The 18,585-nt window shown below is 41.4% G+C and overlaps 1 protein-coding gene across 1 annotated transcript in view; it reads right to left on the minus strand.

The window, feature by feature from the left end:
* LOC134348961 (GDNF family receptor alpha-4-like) overlaps positions 1–18,585 on the minus strand; it is an 81,852-nt gene that overhangs the window by 18,456 nt on the left and 44,811 nt on the right. The window contains exons 2-5 of the mRNA XM_063052770.1: positions 11,019–11,300; positions 5,438–5,530; positions 2,377–2,725; positions 1,597–1,706 (exon numbers count right to left, since the gene is read on the minus strand). Coding sequence (XP_062908840.1) covers positions 1,597–1,706; positions 2,377–2,725; positions 5,438–5,530; positions 11,019–11,300 — 834 coding nt within the window. The remainder of the gene's footprint in view (positions 1–1,596; positions 1,707–2,376; positions 2,726–5,437; positions 5,531–11,018; positions 11,301–18,585) is intronic.

Below are 18,585 nucleotides of genomic sequence, written 5' to 3' on the forward strand. Positions count from 1 at the left end.
CTGTGTCTCTCTCACCATTATCAGATTTTTGATCAACAGCATGCAGATTAGGGCTCTTTTTGAAACTACAACTTGGCTTTTATCTTTTTCTTTTCTCTGTGCAGTCCTATTATTTTTGTCTGCTCGACATACACTTTGTATGTGCCCTATTTTCTACAAGTTTCGCCTTTTAATCTGCATTGGTCTGGTGTACGTGAGACCCTGCCACAACGGTAACACAATTGGTTTGGTCAGGTCAGTTTCTGTTTAGATATTGCAATTTTGTTCATACTCACTTTCAATCCTGACTACAACTCAGTTGCGTCTGATTGTTATTTCCATTGATACAGCAATTTCAACTGCTGTTTTAAATGTAAGCTGTGCTTTAGTTAGGAGCTGTTTTTGAATGCTTTCTTGTAAGATTCCACAAACTAAATGATCTTTCAGTGATGAACTGACAATGCTCAATTTCTTCAATTCATCCACATTCGCAGAAATGGACACTCCTTCCTTTTGATTCCGCTTATGAAATATAAAGCATTCTGCAATCAGCAATAGTTTTGGTTCTAAATGTTCCTGCTTTCCTTTCACAATATCAACAAAGCTCATTTTGACTGGCTTGGTTGGAGCAGTTAAACTTCTCAGCAAACTGTGTACTTTAAACCCAATGCAGTCAGCTAAATTGGTACTCGTTTCTCATTGTCCATTTCATTTGCTTCAAAGTACTGTTCAATTAGCTCAGTGTCTATATGAGCCAGTTACCCGCTGAGCAATCAAACACATTAATCATTCTGATGTAGCCAGCCGTTTCAGCTCTTTTTTATGATTATTATTACCCAGGAGACTTCCTTTTACTGCTTTTTTTTTCATTTGGCTGCCTCTTGCATGTGCTGTGCTGTTTTTTTTCACTCACAGTTCCTTGCTGCATTTCAACAGGGTCAGTAGCTGTCTTAGGTTCGTTTAAACAATACCTTGTCACTACTGTTAAATTCTGTAACTCCAAAACATTAAACTAATTCAAAGGAAAACAAAAGAGCCAAGAGATGCAAGTCTTAAGTTTGATCTTTACTTTAAACGAGACGCGTACGTATCACGTGATGACATATGCATTTTATGTATTTTTACATATTACCCATAATAAGTTATTTAAAGGAACAAGAATGCTTAATCAAACAATATATTTACAATCGCAAACACGAGGAAATCTGCAGATGCTGGAAATTCAAGCAACACACACAAAATGCTGGTGGAACGCAGCAGGCCAGGCAGCAGCTATAGGAAGAGGTACAGTTGACGTTTCGGGCTCAGATCCTTCGTCAGGACTAACTGAAAGAAGAGATAGTAAGAGATTTGAAAGTGGGAGGGGAAGGGGGAGATCCGAAATGATAGGTGAAGACAGGAGGGGGAGGGATGGATCCGAAATGATAGGAGAAGACAGGTGGGGGTGGGATGGAAATATATTTACAATATTACTCAAATACTACTGAAATATTAAATACACAACAGAAACCTTCCAACGTGCTTGCACAGCTTCAAGAGGATATTTGCCACAATTTGTTCCTCAGTATTAAAACTACAGAAAGACTCCAGCTAAATAAAGATTAGGGATTTTTTTACCGATGAGGCCAGTGTACGACTGAAGGCAGGCATTATAGTTTTCCCGGAAACAGTAGCTAGAAGACTTCTTGGATGGTTGGCAATTGGTCTGAAAATCCACCAGGCGGGACCTGCCACAAATACAAAAGCAAGATGTTATATCTGGGACACACATAACTACAGCGTGTGATACAACAGAGGATCAATAGTCTACTTTTAGTATGACAGCTTAGTAACAAATTGGTTACATGAGCTTTTTTTGACTGGCCAATAACTAGGTCAAGAAGAAGTAAGTTATTCATTTGGACAAGTGTGAGAAGCTGGTGGGGGGGGGGCGGGTTGGCAGAAGGGATAGAGATAGATAAATACAGCACGAAAACAGGCCCTTCAGTTCAACTCATCTGTGCCAAACCAGGGTGTGCTTCTGAGAAAACCATGTTTGCGCCCACATTTGGCCCATGAAAGGCGTAACGGTGTAGGAATGTTGGTGTGCATTTGCATCCACAGGTATGCTTGTTTATGCATTGGCTGGTTGAAAAATGTCTAGTGCATTTGAAATCCTTATAAGCAACATCACGGAGAACTGTATGATCTGCTGAAATTGTATGCACTGGGAATAACTGGAAAAGGGCTCATTCCATAGAAATCACATCAAGGGAAAATAATGAGGAAGGGGTTTGGTTCACTGGAATTCTATGCAATGGGTGTCAACAGTAATAATTTAAAACTAACTATCTTACAGTATTGATCACCTTCCACCAAGAGCAACTCCTTTAATTTCATCTTAATCGGTATTCTTACTTGCAAATGATGTCTTCCTTGCACATGCCTTGCAGCTTCAGGCAGTTCTGCTTCTCCGATTCCTCAAAGGAACAAGCAGGAACAATGGTCTTTCGTCGGCGTTCAGCACATGTGCTGTCCTCACAGGGACAAAAAAGGACAGGGTATTTGTATTCCTCTGGCACGTGGTCAAAAAAGCGACGGAGGCTCTTGTGACACTGATGTCTGTTGCAACCGAACTTGGAGACTGATTTGGTGCAGCTCTTGGCATAGTCGGTGCGGAACTGTCTACAATTCTCAACCACATTGCAGGCTTTGGCAGCATCTAAGCAGTGGTTAACACTGACTGGGGGCTGAACTTTGGTCCCTTCTGGAAAAAGAGAACAATACAGCAGAAAGCTGAAATCCATTTGGGTCAGTCAATGGCATGCGACATCAATGAAATTCAGCAGCCTGTAGATAACTCTAGTTCAGCCACTCCGTGTTTACTCAAATATGTAAACACACAGTAAGCTTCATGTGGCTTTCTTGGAGCCAATATGTGAATCTCCTTGCATTTTAAATACTTATTTGCCTCTAAATTAAAAGGGTTATAGGTTCAAACCTTACAGCAGACTTCTGAGCAGATAACCCAACTGACACACCTTCACAGTGCAGCTAAATTCAGAGCAAGTGCGATCTGTTGAAATCTTAAGTGGAGCTCTCTCAGGCCAACACAAAGATTAGATTTTGAAAAATGGGCAGGGGAGTTTTCCCTGATGTCCTCATAGTGCACTATTGCTGATTATCTGTTTGTTTAAGAGTTCCTGCATTTCCATGAGGTAAATATTTCAAAAATACCATTGGCTGCAATGATCTTTGAAACATCATAAGTTACGAATGGTGTGATGTGAATTCTGGTAAATTAGTCTTGGTTAGACCAGTTTTTAAATTCTACTAAAGTTGGTGAGGACTTAGGGAATGCATCACTTACTACTTTGGTTCATTCCAAAAAATGCTTGTTATCAATTTCATTCTTGCTTAGCAAGTTAACCTTGTTACAAATTACATTGGCAAATAACTGTGGTTTCTGTTTTAGTAAAAGCTACAAGATTGTGGAGAAGGTATAAATTAGATTGAGAACATGAGTCAGGAATAGAGCCTGTACATATTGGGAATGCTGAGGAGACTGAATGGCAGACATCCCACCTCTCCCGGAAGTTCCAGGAGTCTCCTGCATATTTGCCTGCAAATTATATACAATATCCTGGAAATCAATTTTTTTGAGAGCGAGTGAGCGAGAGAGAGAGAGAGAGAGAGAGCGAGAGAGAGAGAGAGAGAGAGAGAGCGAGAGAGAGAGAGAGAGAGCGAGAGAGAGAGAGAGAGCGAGAGAGAGAGAGAGAGATAGAGAGAGAGAGAGAGAGAGAGAGCGAGAGAGAGAGAGAGCACGCCATGGCAGAGTGTTTCAAAAAGAGAAAATATAAAACATACGTCACCCCAGACTACCCTAAAGTGTACCCCTGCCTAATAGGGGTCAAAAATAATGACAGTGTTGCTCGCTGCACTGTTTGCACCAGTGACTTTTCTATTGCCTATGGTGGGTTAAGACTGTAAAAGACATGTTGAAGTGAGTTTAACAGGTGTCATTGGTTCATTAGCATAGCTAACGTTATTTAAACTAGCTCCCAGACATCCCACCTCTCCTGGAAGTTCCGGGAGTCTCCCACAAATTGATGGTGCTACCTCCCTGAAATGAGTTTTTGCAGGGTGGGATGTCTGGAATGGTTTATTCTGGAAGAGAGGTAGGGTAGATATGAAAGAAATACTTTAAATTTTAGTGAGAAAAAAAACTTACTTAGTCACTGCCCATTACACTGCTGGTGTTTAGGGCAGCAATGAAGGTCCTCTATCTCTGTCCGTCCATGCTGTTGCACACAGATATAGAAGGATTCTTCATTGCTGTTTTTGTTACAATTTTTTTAACCATTCAGAGTTTTTAACCCTGCGTTGAACCCCTGAACTTGGGAGGGCCGGTGGACCACTCTTAGTCTGGCCTCTAGCTTCTTGTAATGGGTAACCCTACCAAGAGGCAAAGCACAAGGCCCTGATTCTAGCCAACATAGCTCTCTGGGTCATTGAGGCACGCACGCCTCCAAAACCCTAGACAAGGCTGTGGTCCTCTTGGAGGCAAGTACAAAAAATGGATCATTGATATCACCAATAAATCTGAGAAGGATTTCAGGAGAAATTTCAGGATTTCTACCACATAGCAAATAACATAGTTAAGGCCAACATGTAGGAATAAAGATGATACATTTAGAAGGTTCTTTCAGCCCATCAGACACTATGTCATTAAACTTAACTTCATTCCTTCATTTCTCATGTGATCATCTAGCTTAGCTTTCAAACAATGTTACTTGTCTCAACTGTAAATGCAAATTTCTGTGGGGCCAAAATATCTTTCTCTGGTGCCTTAATAAAGGCTTCAACATAAAGCTAGGCCGTTGTGCCCAGAAATCCTGCATTAATAAAATGGTGTCAGGTTCAATAATTTACACAACTTGCTTCCTATTTGTCTCTTGATGCAGTTTTACCACTGGCTACAATGACCTTCAGGTATTCTGAAGACTAGCTGGGATTGGGGGAGGGGAATGAGGGTGGGATTTGTACACTGAATAATGGATGGTTAAAAAATATGTCTCGGGCTACTACAAATGTTTGTATTTGATTAAGTGGGGTCTAATCAAGGATTGAAAATACATAAAATACATAAAAATCAACGGCAAAAGGCACAATGAGTGTGGTGTTATTAATTCTAGAGTAATGTCAATTTTATGACACAGCATTATCCAGTTTACAATCTGATACAATTCCATAGCCTTTTGGTCAAGCAAGAACTGTCCGCAGTTTATGCACACATAAATCATGTTGGTATCCTTTATTTGAAAGTTGTTATATTCTTTGTCAGTAAATATTCTGCATCTGATTAACTGAAAATTTGATGATGCTTTGTGAAAGTCTACTTTGTCTCCCCCTCAAAAGGATGCACAACTTCCCAACCGAGTATTTTACCCATATAATCTATTTTTACAGATGGTAGTACCTGAAACTAGAGAAGCAAGTCTACCATCGTCCAAATCCCATGATGAACCCGGCATTGAATACACATACGGTGATGTGTCAAACTCATTGTAATCTAGGAAAAGAAAGACAAGGCAGGTTATTCAACTCGTCACAGTTCACTCAAAAAAAGATTGTACCTTCAGCTCTACCATCTTCTGCTTCTGTACAAATCTCTGAAAACCAGACAGCTGCACGGTAAGCCCCTCAGATCTCAGGCTTACTTTTGCATTCATTATAGAACCACAGAACATTACAGCACAGAAACAGGCCTTTTGGACCTTCTTGGCTGTGCCGAACCATTTTTCTGCCTAGTCCCACTGGCCTGCACCTGGGCCATATCCCTCCATATACCTCTCACCCATATACCTGTCCAAGTTTTTCTTAAATATTAAAAGTGAGCCCGCATTTACCACTTCATCTGGCAACTCATTCCACATTCCCACCACTCTCTGTGTGAAGAAGCCCCCCATAATGTTTCCTTTAAACTTTTCCCCCTTCACTCTTAACCCATGTCCTCTGGTTTTTTTCTCCCCTAGCCTCAGTGGAAAAAGCCTGTTTGCGCTCACTCTATCTATACCCATCATAATTTCATATACCTCTATCAAATCTCCCCTCATTCTTCTACGCTCCAGGGAATAAAGTCCTAACTTATTCAACCTTTCTCTGTAACTCAGTTTCTCAAGTCCCAGCAACATCCTTGTAAACCTTCTCTGCACTCTTTCCACCTTATTAATATCCTTCCTGTAATTTGGTGACCAAAACTGCACACAATACTCCAAATTCGGCCTCACCAATGCCTTTTACAACCTCACCCACCATAACATTCCAACTCTTATACTCAATACTTTGATTAATAAAGGCCAATGTACCAAAAGCTCTCTTTATGACCCTATCTACCTGTGACTCCACTTTTAGGGAATTTTGTATCTGTATTCCCAGATCCCTCTGTTCTACTGCACTCCTCAGTGCCCTACCATTTACCTTGTATGTTCTACCTTGGTTTGTCCTTCCAAAGTGCAATACCTCAGACTTGTCTGTATCAAACTCCATCTGCCATTTTTCAGCCCATTTTTCCAGCTGGTCCAAATCCCTCTGCAAGTTTTGAAAACCTTCCTCACTGTCCACTATACCTCCAATCTTTGTATCATCAGCAAATTTGCTGATCCAATTTACCACATTATCATCCAGATCATTGATATAGATGGCAAATAACAATGGACCCAGCACTGATCCCTGTGGCACACCACTAGTCACAGGCCTCCACTCAGAGAAGCAATCCTCCACTACCACTTTCTGGCTTCTTCCATTGAGCCAATGTCTAATCCAATTTACTACCTCTCCATGTATACCTAGCGACTGAATCTTCCTAACTAACCTCCCATGTGGGACCTTGTCAAAGGCCTTACTGAAGTCCATGTAGACAACATCCACTGCCTTCCCTTCATCCACTTTCCTGGGTAACCTCCTCAAAAAACTCCAATAGATTGGTCAAACATGACCTACCACGCACAAAGCCATGTTGACTCTCCCTAATGAGTCCCTGTCTATCCAAATACTTGTAGATTCTATCTCTCAGTACTCCTTCCAATAATTTACCTAATACCAACGTCAAATTTACCAACCTATAATTTCCTGGATTACTTTTAGAGCCTTTTTTAAGTAACAGAACAACATAAGCCACTCTCCAATCCTCCGGCACCTCACCTGTAGATACTGACATTTTAAATATATCTGCCAGGGCCCCTGCAATTTCAACACTAGTCTCCTTCAAGGTCCTGGGGATTTATCTATTCTGATTTGCCTCAAGATAGCAAGCACCTCCTCCTCCTCAATCTGTATAGGTTCCATGACCTCACTACTTGTTTGCCTTATTTCCATTGACTCCATGCCAGTTTCTTTTGTAAATACAGACGCAAAAAACCCATTTAAGATCTCCCCCATTTCTTTTGGTTCCATACATAGCCGACCACTCTGATCTTCAAGAGGACCAATTTTATCCCTTACTATCCTTTTGCTCTTAATATACCTGTAGAAGCTCTTTGGATTATCCTTCACCTTGACTGCCAAAGCAACCTCATGTCTTCTTTTAGCCCTCCTGATTTCTTTCTTAAGTTTTTTTTTGCACTTTTTATACTCCTCAAGCACCTTATTTGCTCCCTGTTTCCTATACATGTCATACATCTCTCTCTTCTTCTTTATCAGAGTTCCAATATCCCTTGAGAACCAAGGTTCCTTATTCTTATTCACTTTGCCTTTAATCCTGACAGGAACATACAAACTCTGCACTCTCAAAATTTCTCCTTTGAAGGCCTCCCACTTTCCAATCACATCCTTGCCAGAGAACAACCTGCCCAATCCACGCTTTTTAGATCCTTTCTCATTTCTTTAAATTTGGCCTTTTTCCAGTTTGGAACCTCAACCCGAGGACCAGATCTATCTTTATCCATGATCAAGTTGAAACTAATGGTGTTATGATCACTGGAACCAAACTGGTCCCCTACACATACTTCCGTCACCTGTCCTAACTTGTTTCCTAATAGGAGATCTAATATTGTATCCTCTCTAGTTGGTACCTCTATATATTGATTTAGAAAACTTTCATGAACACATTTTACAAACTCTAATCTGTCTAGACCTTTAACAGTATGGGAATCCCAATCAATATGTGGAAAATTAAAATCCCCTACTATCTCACCTTTATATTTCCTGCAGTTGTCTGCTATCTCTCTGCAGATTTGATCGAGGTTTACCTCATTCTAATCTCAATTCCACATTTGTGTCTAAGCAAGGTGCTTTTACAAGCCCTTTCTTATCAAGGATCTAACTACATTTGCTTTTAGAATATTTAAAGTCTTTTCTTCCACCAACCTTTGAGGAAGAGAGTTCCTAAAGAATAAAATTGCCTCATCTTTCTCTTAGATGAGAGATATTCTGTTTTTAAGCAGTGAACCCTAGCTCCAGATTCTTCTGAAAGAAAACAGCCTCTCCACATTGTCCTGTCAACATCCTCAAGGTTTGTCTCACCCCTCCAAAAAAAATACACATGTTCACTTATAATATGTTTACAGAGGGTGATATCTGGTGATGTAGCTTGGAACATTGCTAATGCTTAATCTTTATTCCATAGTTTGGACCGGAGTACAATTCAGTCACAGTGACCGTGACTGCTCCAATTATTTCACTCAGTGTCACAAAAGCTCTCAAATATTTGACAAGAACATTTCATCTCTGTGTCAAAACAACAACCTTTGGCTGTAATTAAGCCAAAAAATGTGGGTGACACTCATAACATCAGCAAAAGCTCTGGAGAGAGGAACATTAATGCTTCACACTATCCAATGAAAGGTTATTATCCTGAGACATTAACTCTCTCTTGTTTTTATAGATGCTGACTGACTTGCTGAGGGTCCTTGGCATTTTCTTCTGGTTTTGTTTCAGATCTGGAGCACCTGCATTTGTTTACATTCCAACCTTTGGCTGGAAATGTGCTGACCCATAGTTCCTCCTTTCCATTTGCCTTGGTTTTCAGCCAAGTTCTTTTCTTACTCGATGCATTTTATTTCAGCCAGTAATGGGGAAGGAAAGTCATCTGTGGATCCCCAAGTCCCAGGCCCTGTTTTAGTTTATTGTACAGTATAAAACCCTCAATCATTTTACCCAACATTTACCCAACAAATAAAAATCATAAGACCATAAGAGATAGGAACACAATTAGGCCATTCGGTCCATCTAATCTGCTCCTCCATTTCATCATGGCTGATCCATTTCCCCTCTCAAACTCACTTTCCTGCATTCTCCCCATAACCTGACTAATCAAAAACCTATCAACCTCCGCCTCAAATATATCCAAAGACCTGGCCTCCACAGCCACCTGTGGTAATAAATTTCACAGATTCACCACCCTCTGGCTAAAAAAAAATCCTCCTCAACTCCATTCTAAATAGACATCCTTTTATTCCGAGGTTGTGTCCTCTGGTTCTAGACCCCCCTCTACAGGAAACAGCCTCCCCACATCCACTCTATCAAAGCCTTTCAATATTCCATAGGTTTCAAAGAAACCCCAATTCATCTAAATTCCAGTGAGTACAGGCCCAGAGCTATCAAACATTCCTCATACAATAATACTTACATTCCCAGAATCATTTTGGTGAACCTCCTCTGAACCCGCTCCAATGTCCGCACATTCTTTCTTAGATAAGGGGCCCAAATCTGCTCACAATACACCAAGTAAGGCCTCACCAGTGCCTTATAGAGCCTCAGCCTTACAACTGTGCTTTTATATTCTAGTCCTCTCGAAATTAATGCGCAACATTGCATTTGCCTTCATCACCACTGACTCAACCTACAAGTTAACCTGTAGGAAATCCTGCACGAGGACTCCCAAGCCCCTTTGCACCTCAGATTTTTGAATTTTCTGCCCATTTTAAAAATAGTCTATGATTTTGCTCCTTCTAACAAAATGCATGACCATACACTTTGTAACACTGTATTCCAGGGGTCCCCAACCTTTTTTGCACTGCGGACCGGTTTAATATTGACATTATTCTTGCGGACTGGCCGACGGGAGGGTGGAGGGGCTGTTCAAGTAGGTTAAACTCATCTCAACGTGTTTTCTACAGTTAGGGTTGCCAACTTTCTCACTCCCAAATAAGGGACAAATCCTGGTACACTTGTGTTTACCCCAGGGAAGACTACCATGACCATGAAGCCTTGCGCGGGCACCTATGTGCGCATGCGGGTACGTGCCTATTTTTTTCCACAAATCGGTTTTGGGTTAATCTTCCGACTACACTGTACATACATTATTTCTACTTTATATACGCTGTGTATTTATCATATCATTCCTGCTTTTACTATATGTTCGTATTATTTTCGGTTTTATGTGTTATTTGGTACGATTTGGTAGGTTATTTTTTGGGTCTGGGAATGCTCAAAAATTTTCCCATGTAAATTAATGGTAATTGCTTCTTCACTTTACGCCATTTCGGCATAACAGGTTTCATGGGAACGCTGTACCTTAGTGGGGGAAATACGGGACAAGGGCAGTCCTGTATGGGACAAACCAATTTAGCCCAATATACGGGATGTCCCGGCTAATACGGGACAGCTGGCAATCCTGTGTTCAAGTTCAACAGTGCATGATAGGGAATGAGGAAAAGGTGCAGCTGACTCATATTGTTTCCCCGCAGCCTGGCAGCACATGCTTTGCAGCCCAGGGGTTGGGGACCGCTGCTGTATTCCACCTGCCACTTCTTTGCTCATTCTCCTAACCTGTCCGTCTCTTGAACTACATGGCTCACTAACATTTGGGTTGCATCTCCTTAGCAGATACTATATAAATGCAATGGCTGTCTTTTTGATCCTGTATAACATGTGTGTGTTGTTAGACCAGTTCTCGTCCAAACCACTGTGCAATTTAAGCAAGCACTATTTTCTCCCTCTCATTTCACTCTTACATCTCTCCAGCTTTGATCACAATATTCCCCCCTCCACTCTCTCTCTCTTCCATTTATCTGTCTTGTTATCTCCGCTGATCACTATACTTGGGCCTTCCAATGTACCTGGAACGTGGCTGTGGTGCATGGTCCAGAATATTCGCAGGCAGTTCTTCTCCCTCTTCATTCCTCTTTTGCACTTGCAAGTGAAGAGCTGGTGGGACTGAAGAGCGAATGCAGCAATCATGCACTCATTGCTGGCTGCCGGCTGCAGGGAGCCTGCCACACTGTTAGCCGCACACCGCTTCAGCGTGTGGAACCTGCTGTTGCAGTCAGGGTCCAAGGTGCATTGCGTGGCTGCTGACAGGCAGGTGACCGGTGTCATGGTGTCATCTACCAGGACGTGATCTGTGGGAGAAAGTTGCTTTTAAAAAAAAATCAAACAAAAACAATACATGACATTAGTGAAACAAAAATTCGCCTGTGCATCATGCAGCCGGTGCGCTTCCATCTGTGTCTAAGCAAATGGGTGTGTTAATTTGCATCTTCTGAGCACATCTAATGGCTGACCAGCTCATCTTATGTGCCTTCATATCTGCCTACTCCAATGGGGATGTTTCTCTGTGCACGTGTGTACACCCGGATGTGTGACAATTTTAGCCGTGATGAAATGGTCTAACTGCATGAGTGTAGTATGCTCACAATAATATATGAGGAAAGTCTAGTCATGTGAGTTTAGTCTTAGAGCTGGATCTTATAACAGTTACTACTCTTCAAACAACAGCCACCAGTGTGGATAACCTCATTCACATCAACACCAAACTGATTCCGTAACCTTTCACTTTCAAGGATTCTACACTCATGTTCTTAGTTGTTTGTTTATTGATTGGTTAATTGATTGATTGTATTTGCATATTGGTTGGTTGTCAGTCTTTATGTGTAGTTTTTCACTGATTCTATTGTATTTCTCTGTCTACTCTGAATGCCTGCAAGAAAATGAATCTCAAGGTAGTAAGTATATGGCGACATAACGTAATTCGGTAATAAATTTATTCTAAACTTTAAATAATCAGCTATGCTCAGACACAACAAGAAAGTACTTTAAAATCTTGAAATTGTTGAAGAGTATTAATAATGGCTGGGGTCATCCGTCTTGTAAAGACGCTGCCCAGAAGAAGGCAATAGCAAACCACTTCTGTAGGAAAAAAAATGCCAAGAAGAATCATGGCCATAGATCACGATTGCTGATGTCATACGACACGGCACATAATGATGATGAGAAGGGGGTAGAATTTTATTGTGTGCAGTTCTGGTCACCTAACTATAGGAAGGATATCAATAAGTTTGAAAGAGTACAGAGAAGATTTACTAGGATGTTGCCGGGTCTTTAGGAGTTGAGTTACAGGGAAAGGTTGAACAGGTTAGGACTTTATTCCTTGGAGCGTAGAAGAATGAGGGGGGATTTGATAAAGGTTTACAAAATTATGAGGGGTATAGACAGAGTAAGTGCGAGTACGCTCTTTCCACTTAGGTTAGGAGAGATAAATACGAGAGGACATGGCTTTAGGGTGAAAGGGGAAAGGTTTAGGGGGAACTTCTTCACTCAAAGAGTGGTGGGAGTGTGGAACGAGCTGCCATCTGACGTGGTAAATGCGGGCTCACTCTTGAGTTTTAAGAATAAATTGGATAGATACATGGATGGGAGAGGTCTGGAGGGTTATGGACTGGGTGAAGGTCAATGGGACTAGCAGAATAAAGTTTTGGCACAGACTAGAAGGGCCGAATGGCCTGTTTTCTGTGCTGTAGTGTTCTCTGGTTCTATGGTGTTTAGGAATGTGGAATGGTTTAGAAAAATTAGAAATAGAGGAGAATTGGAAACTTCTTCCAACTGTCTTTGCAGATCAATTTTAAATTCTGGAAGGACTGTGTTGATTGTTGATGCAAATGACACATTTCACTGTATGTTTTGATGTTTTGGTGTACATGTGGCAAGGCTAACTTTCAAGCTTCCAAAAAGATGCAATATAATGTAGCGTGCACAATGTACAAGAGATTTCTATGTGGATATAAAAGGGATGTGTATACTTGGTTCATTGAAGTAATTGAGCTGGTTGGAAAAGTAGTTAAAAAACATGCAGTTTCTTGGACATTTTGATGAACCTGATTCAACCACAAGTGGAATTATGCATCCAATTCCGGGGAACGTATTTGAGGAAAGATGCAAAGGTTACAAGTTTCTCAATTCTGGCATCTAGGATAGGATACAGGAGGTTGAAAGCCTGGACAACCAGACTCAAGAACAGCTTCTTTTCCATCACTATCAGACTTCTGAACCAATCCCCTCTTTCACATCCTCTTCCCAGGAGTGTTACCATGTTCTTGGACTCTTAATTCTAGTAAACAATAGGAGTAGGTACTTTAATCAGCTGAGTGGTGTTCTCACACCACAAATGGCCAAACACTGCAGGAGAAATGCTGACCACACATTGGCAGTATCAGATCAGCTGCTTGTTATTGATTTCAATGGCAATACAAATAAACATCAAGGAAGATTTTAATAGCTGATTCTTTATCTTATGCTATGCACCAATGTTTAAAGTTGGAACCATCTTCATTACCATCTGTAATTTCCCTGTCCAGTTTGTCTTTCTGCAGTTTTAAATATCAATTAATTTGAGTGATAGGTTTACCATATAATTAATTAATACTGAGGGTACCAGATGACAGGAATACATCTATCCCCATGGCAGGATGATGAATTGCCTGGATACCTCACTTATCATAGTCTCCAACTGGTGGGACTATTAAGAAAATGGGGAAAGATTACTTTTAACATAGAGTCCATATCAACACCAAAACAGACTAAAAAAAATCCGACCCTGGAATAAAACATGTTTTATGAATAGCAATAACATTCAGCACAGCTGATAACAAACAAGTGAATACAGAATTTGTTGCGATAGAAAATGAACCGAAACAACTCACTCTTGGGATCAATTTTGGTCTGAATGATTATTAACGTCAGGCTACTGTAAAATCAATCTGGGTAACTTACATTGCAAATCTCTCTGTAGTCTTAAGAGGACTTTCATCAACCGTTCCTAAGATATACTATGCACTCCAGTATTTTAATTGGTTTAGTAACTGCAAACCATATTGCCAATACAATGGATTATTGTAATAAAGACCCTTCATGAGTACCTCCATTTATGTACCTGCTGTGTAAATATTTCTCCTGGAGGACCACAACCTAGCCATAGGGTTTGCCTAGGGAGCTGTGTTGACTGGAATCAAGGCCTTATGTTGGTAGGGTCACCCACGCCAAACAGGTCAAAGGGTAGTAGCGAGACAGGTCCTCCAAGTTCAGGGGTTCAGTTCAGAGCTAACAACTCTGACTGGTAAAACAAAACTGTTACAGAAACAGTACATTGGATCAGAGTTTGCTGAGAAATGCCAGCAGTTTTACATGATGTTTATGCCGGGGAACTTCTCTCAGATTCTGACCAGATTAGATCCAACGCTGGATCCAAGTCATTTGAGAGAGCTGAAGGGAACTAATTTAAGGATAATACTTTATTTGTAGTTAATGCGTTTGCTTTAAAATTTTAAGTAATTACATTCCAATTTAAATTTCTATTTAAAATCTGTAATAATGTTTAAAGTTGCTTGATTATTTGCTTCATTTCTAACTTCTAAAGGATTTTAAATATTGGGTATTAAATCTGAGAATGGGGCTGCAAAAGGAGCTTGCCTGGCCCATTCACTTCACCAGATTATATCACTCACAGCTCAGGACTTCACTATTTGTAAATTGCCTTGGCTTGAGGAACCCCTTATAGATCTCTATGTAAAATTCAAATGGTGTCTACAATAAGTAAATTCAATATTGTTCTGCACTGAATATTATGTGATATAGTTTGCATATTTGCATGTTATATTTTGTGTACATTGTGATTTCATTATTGTAGTGCACATTGAATACTATCTCTTTCATATATTGTACATTTTCAAATTATTTTCTATTCTACAGTGGAATTAGTTTGTACACAATGGCTATTAAATAGTGGAGACTGTATATCAGAAGGTTTGGTTATTGAGTGCAGTAAGTTAATGGACTTCAATTAATGCAGGCAGACTGATGATCCAAATTCAAAATTCAAATCCCAGAGGAAATGATGAATTGAAGCTGAGTTAATTAAATATATTTTGGAATTAAAAAGCTAGGTCTGTAATGTAATGGTAGCTATGAACCTACTGGATTGCAATGTAAAGACATCTGGTCTACTAATGAGCTTTAGGGAAGGAAACGTAACATCTTACACAGCCTGGGCTATACGCTGGCATTTTGCCTGCTGTTTAACTGTCCCCTTGAGTTAGCCCAGGAAAACTCCCTCTATAAGAGCAACTGGGAATGGGTAGTAAATGGTGGTCATATGAATGAATTAATAAACCGAATTGTGAATATTATGTTCACTGATTACAAATTTAAAAATGAATATTATATGTTGGATTGAATTTCATTATTACATTGTATGGAATGCATTTAAATATTCGCTTTCATTGTGTAAGTGGCTTGTTGCTTACTCTATGTTATAAATTGAGCATTGCATTAAGAATATGATAGGTTGTAGATGACATGTTTCATATTAGCTACTGTAAAATGGATATTGATCAAAAATATCAATCTGCGAGCAGAAATCTATGTCATTATTAAAGTTCAAATTGAGCAACAAATTGAAAGGTATGTTACAAGTTTTGAAACACCAGAATCTACTGATCGATTTAGACTGCCAAAACATGCAGCAGCCCACCTTTAGCCTCACCATAACTTTAAAAAATTGCTAGAATTGCACAGGATTGATTCTTATATTTAAACATTTTGCTGCCTTTGTAACAGTAGGACAACTGTAATCAAACCGTATTTGGATATGTTGAGCTGAAGTTTCAGGAGAGAATCGTTCTCAGATTTCATAGCTTATATTTTTCATTTCTTTCTCTCTCTCTCTCTCTCTCATAATCCAATCTTTTGGTCCTTTTCTTTATTTCTCTTTTGATTTTTAATTTGCTTACTAATTCACTCTTTCTTTTGTTTGTTTCTCAGTCATTCAGTCTCTGAGCTAAAGCTGTTCTGCCCCTCTTTCACTGAGATTGCTGTCCTTTCTCATTGCTGCCAGCTTCTAGCAAGTTACACCACAGAGACTGAGTGGATGCAAAGGAAGCAGGTCAACATGTCGGTGACACTCACCAGCAAATTCCACAGCTTACAGTGGTTGGTCAGCTGGTCAAATTATTGTGATCTGGAGTATTACCAGTCATGTGATTCCACTGTGACCAAGGTTGCGTTTTTCACTTTTAGCAGTATTGTTACAGCAAGAACTTGGCAGCATTGTTAACTCAAGAGGCAGTGAGCAAAAAGTCCAAGTTATCTTTGCATTCACTCCACACCTTGAATCAATGATTCTTAACTCACACAATCAGTAATAACACTCAGCTCACACCCAAAACACTACAACAACGGAAAACTTACTAAATGTAGTGAATACAGCCCAGTCCATCACGGGTAAAGCCCTCCCCACCATTAAGCACATGTACACGGAGGGCTTTCGCAGGAAAGCAGCATCCATCATCAGGGACCTCTACCACCAAGGGCATGCTCTCCTCTCGTTACAGCCATCAGGAAGAAGGTTCAGGAGCCTCAGGAACCACACCGCCAGTTATTACCCCTCAACCATCAGGTCCTTGAACCAGACGGGGTAACTTTACTCAACTTCACTTGTCCTATCACTGAACTGTTCCCACAACCTATGGACTCACTTTCAATCTCTAGTCCTGTCATGTTCTCTGTATGTATTGCTTATTCATTTATCTATTTCTTTACTGTTGTTGTATTTTTAATTTTTCTCAGCTCAGGCTGGTAAAACCTGAGGTATGGGCATAGCTAAACACACTCATTTCTCAATTCAAAGATCCAGTGATTCAAAATGCTTTTGTTATCAAAGTATGAGTGCAGTACACAACCCTGAGATTCGTCTTCCCCACAGACTGCCAAGAAACAACGAAAACCATGGATCTCATTCAAAGAGAAACATTAAACTCCCAAAGCGACAAAAGAACAAATCATGCAAATGATCAGAAAAGTGAGAAAACAGAACATAAAACACAAAACCACTGTTATCAAAGTAGTCCATGCATATTCAGCTCAGTTCAATCTAGATATGGAGCCAGTCTGTCCTCATCAAAATGCCAGAAAAATAGCAGCAAAAAAAGGAGCAACACACATCAAAGTTGCTGGTGAACGCAGCAGGCCAGGCAGCATCTCTAGGAAGAGGTACAGTCGACGTTTCGGGCCGAGACCCTTCGTCAGGACAAACTGACCGAAGAGATAGTAAGAGATTTGAAAGTGGGAGGGGGAGGGGGAGATCCAAAATGATAGGAGAAGACAGGAGGGGGAGGGATGGAGCCAAGAGCTGGGCAGGCGATTGGCAAAGGGGATATGAGAGGATCATGGGACAGGAGGCCTAGGGAGAAAGAAAGGGGCAGAGGGTAAGCTCAGAGGATGGGCAAGGAGTATAGTGAGAGGGATAGAGGGAGAAAAAGGAAGGGTGTATATAAATAAATGAATAACTGATGGGGTACGAGGGGGAGCTGGGGCATTAACGGAAGTTTGAGAAGTCAATGTTCATGCCATCGGGTTGGAGGCTACCCAGACGGAATATAAGGTGTTGTTCCTCCAAAAAACAAAAAGCAAAAAAGGAGCGACTGGAAACCAGAACCACATCACAGTGTGAACCACAGAGTCCAAACCACAAACCACATCGATTAAACCTTGAGCAGGACCCACGACCCAGGCACCTTCCTCTGGGAGCGGCTGGCAAGGGGGAGATGGACTATTCACAATCAGAGACCATCCTCCGGGAGCAGCGGGCGAGGGGGAGGTAGAATATTCACACTCAGACACCCTCCTTCGGAAGCAGCGGGCGAGGGGGAGGTAGAATATTCACACACAGACACCTTCCTCTGGGAGCAGCGGGCGAGGGAGAGAGTGAGACTGGTCACACTCAGACACCTCCCTCCGGGAGCAGCGGGCGAGAGGAGATGGGATATTCACACTCAGACACGTTCCTCTGGGAGCAGCGGGCGAGGGGGAGATGGAATATTCACACTCAGACATGCTCCTCCGGGATCAGCGGGCGAGGGGAGATGGACTATTCACACTCAAACAAAATCGTCCAGGAGCAGTGGATGAGGGGAGATGGAATATTCACACTCAGACACCTTCCTCCAGGAGCAGTGGACGATGGGAGATGGAATAATCACACTCAGACAGCCTCCTCCGGGAGCAGCGGGCGAAGGGGAACGATAGACTATTCACACTCAGACACTTTCCTCCGGGAGCCGCGGGCAAGGGGGAGAGTGAGACTGGTCACACTCAGACACCTTCCTCCAGGAGCAGCGGGCGAGGGGAGATGGAATATTCGCACTCAGACACCTTCCTCCGGGAGCAGCGGGCGACGGGAGATGGAATATTCACACTCAGACACCTTCCTCCGGGAGCAGCGGGCGAGGCGGAGAGTGAGACTGGTCACACTCAGGCACCTTCCTCCGGGAGCAGCGGGCGAGGGGGAGGTAGAATATTCACACTCAGATACCTTCCTCCGGGAGCAGTGGGCGAAGGGAGATAGAATATTTACAC

The sequence above is a fragment of the Mobula hypostoma genome, chromosome 7, assembly GCF_963921235.1.
Source record: "Mobula hypostoma chromosome 7, sMobHyp1.1, whole genome shotgun sequence".
Taxonomy (NCBI): Eukaryota; Metazoa; Chordata; class Chondrichthyes; order Myliobatiformes; family Myliobatidae; genus Mobula; species Mobula hypostoma.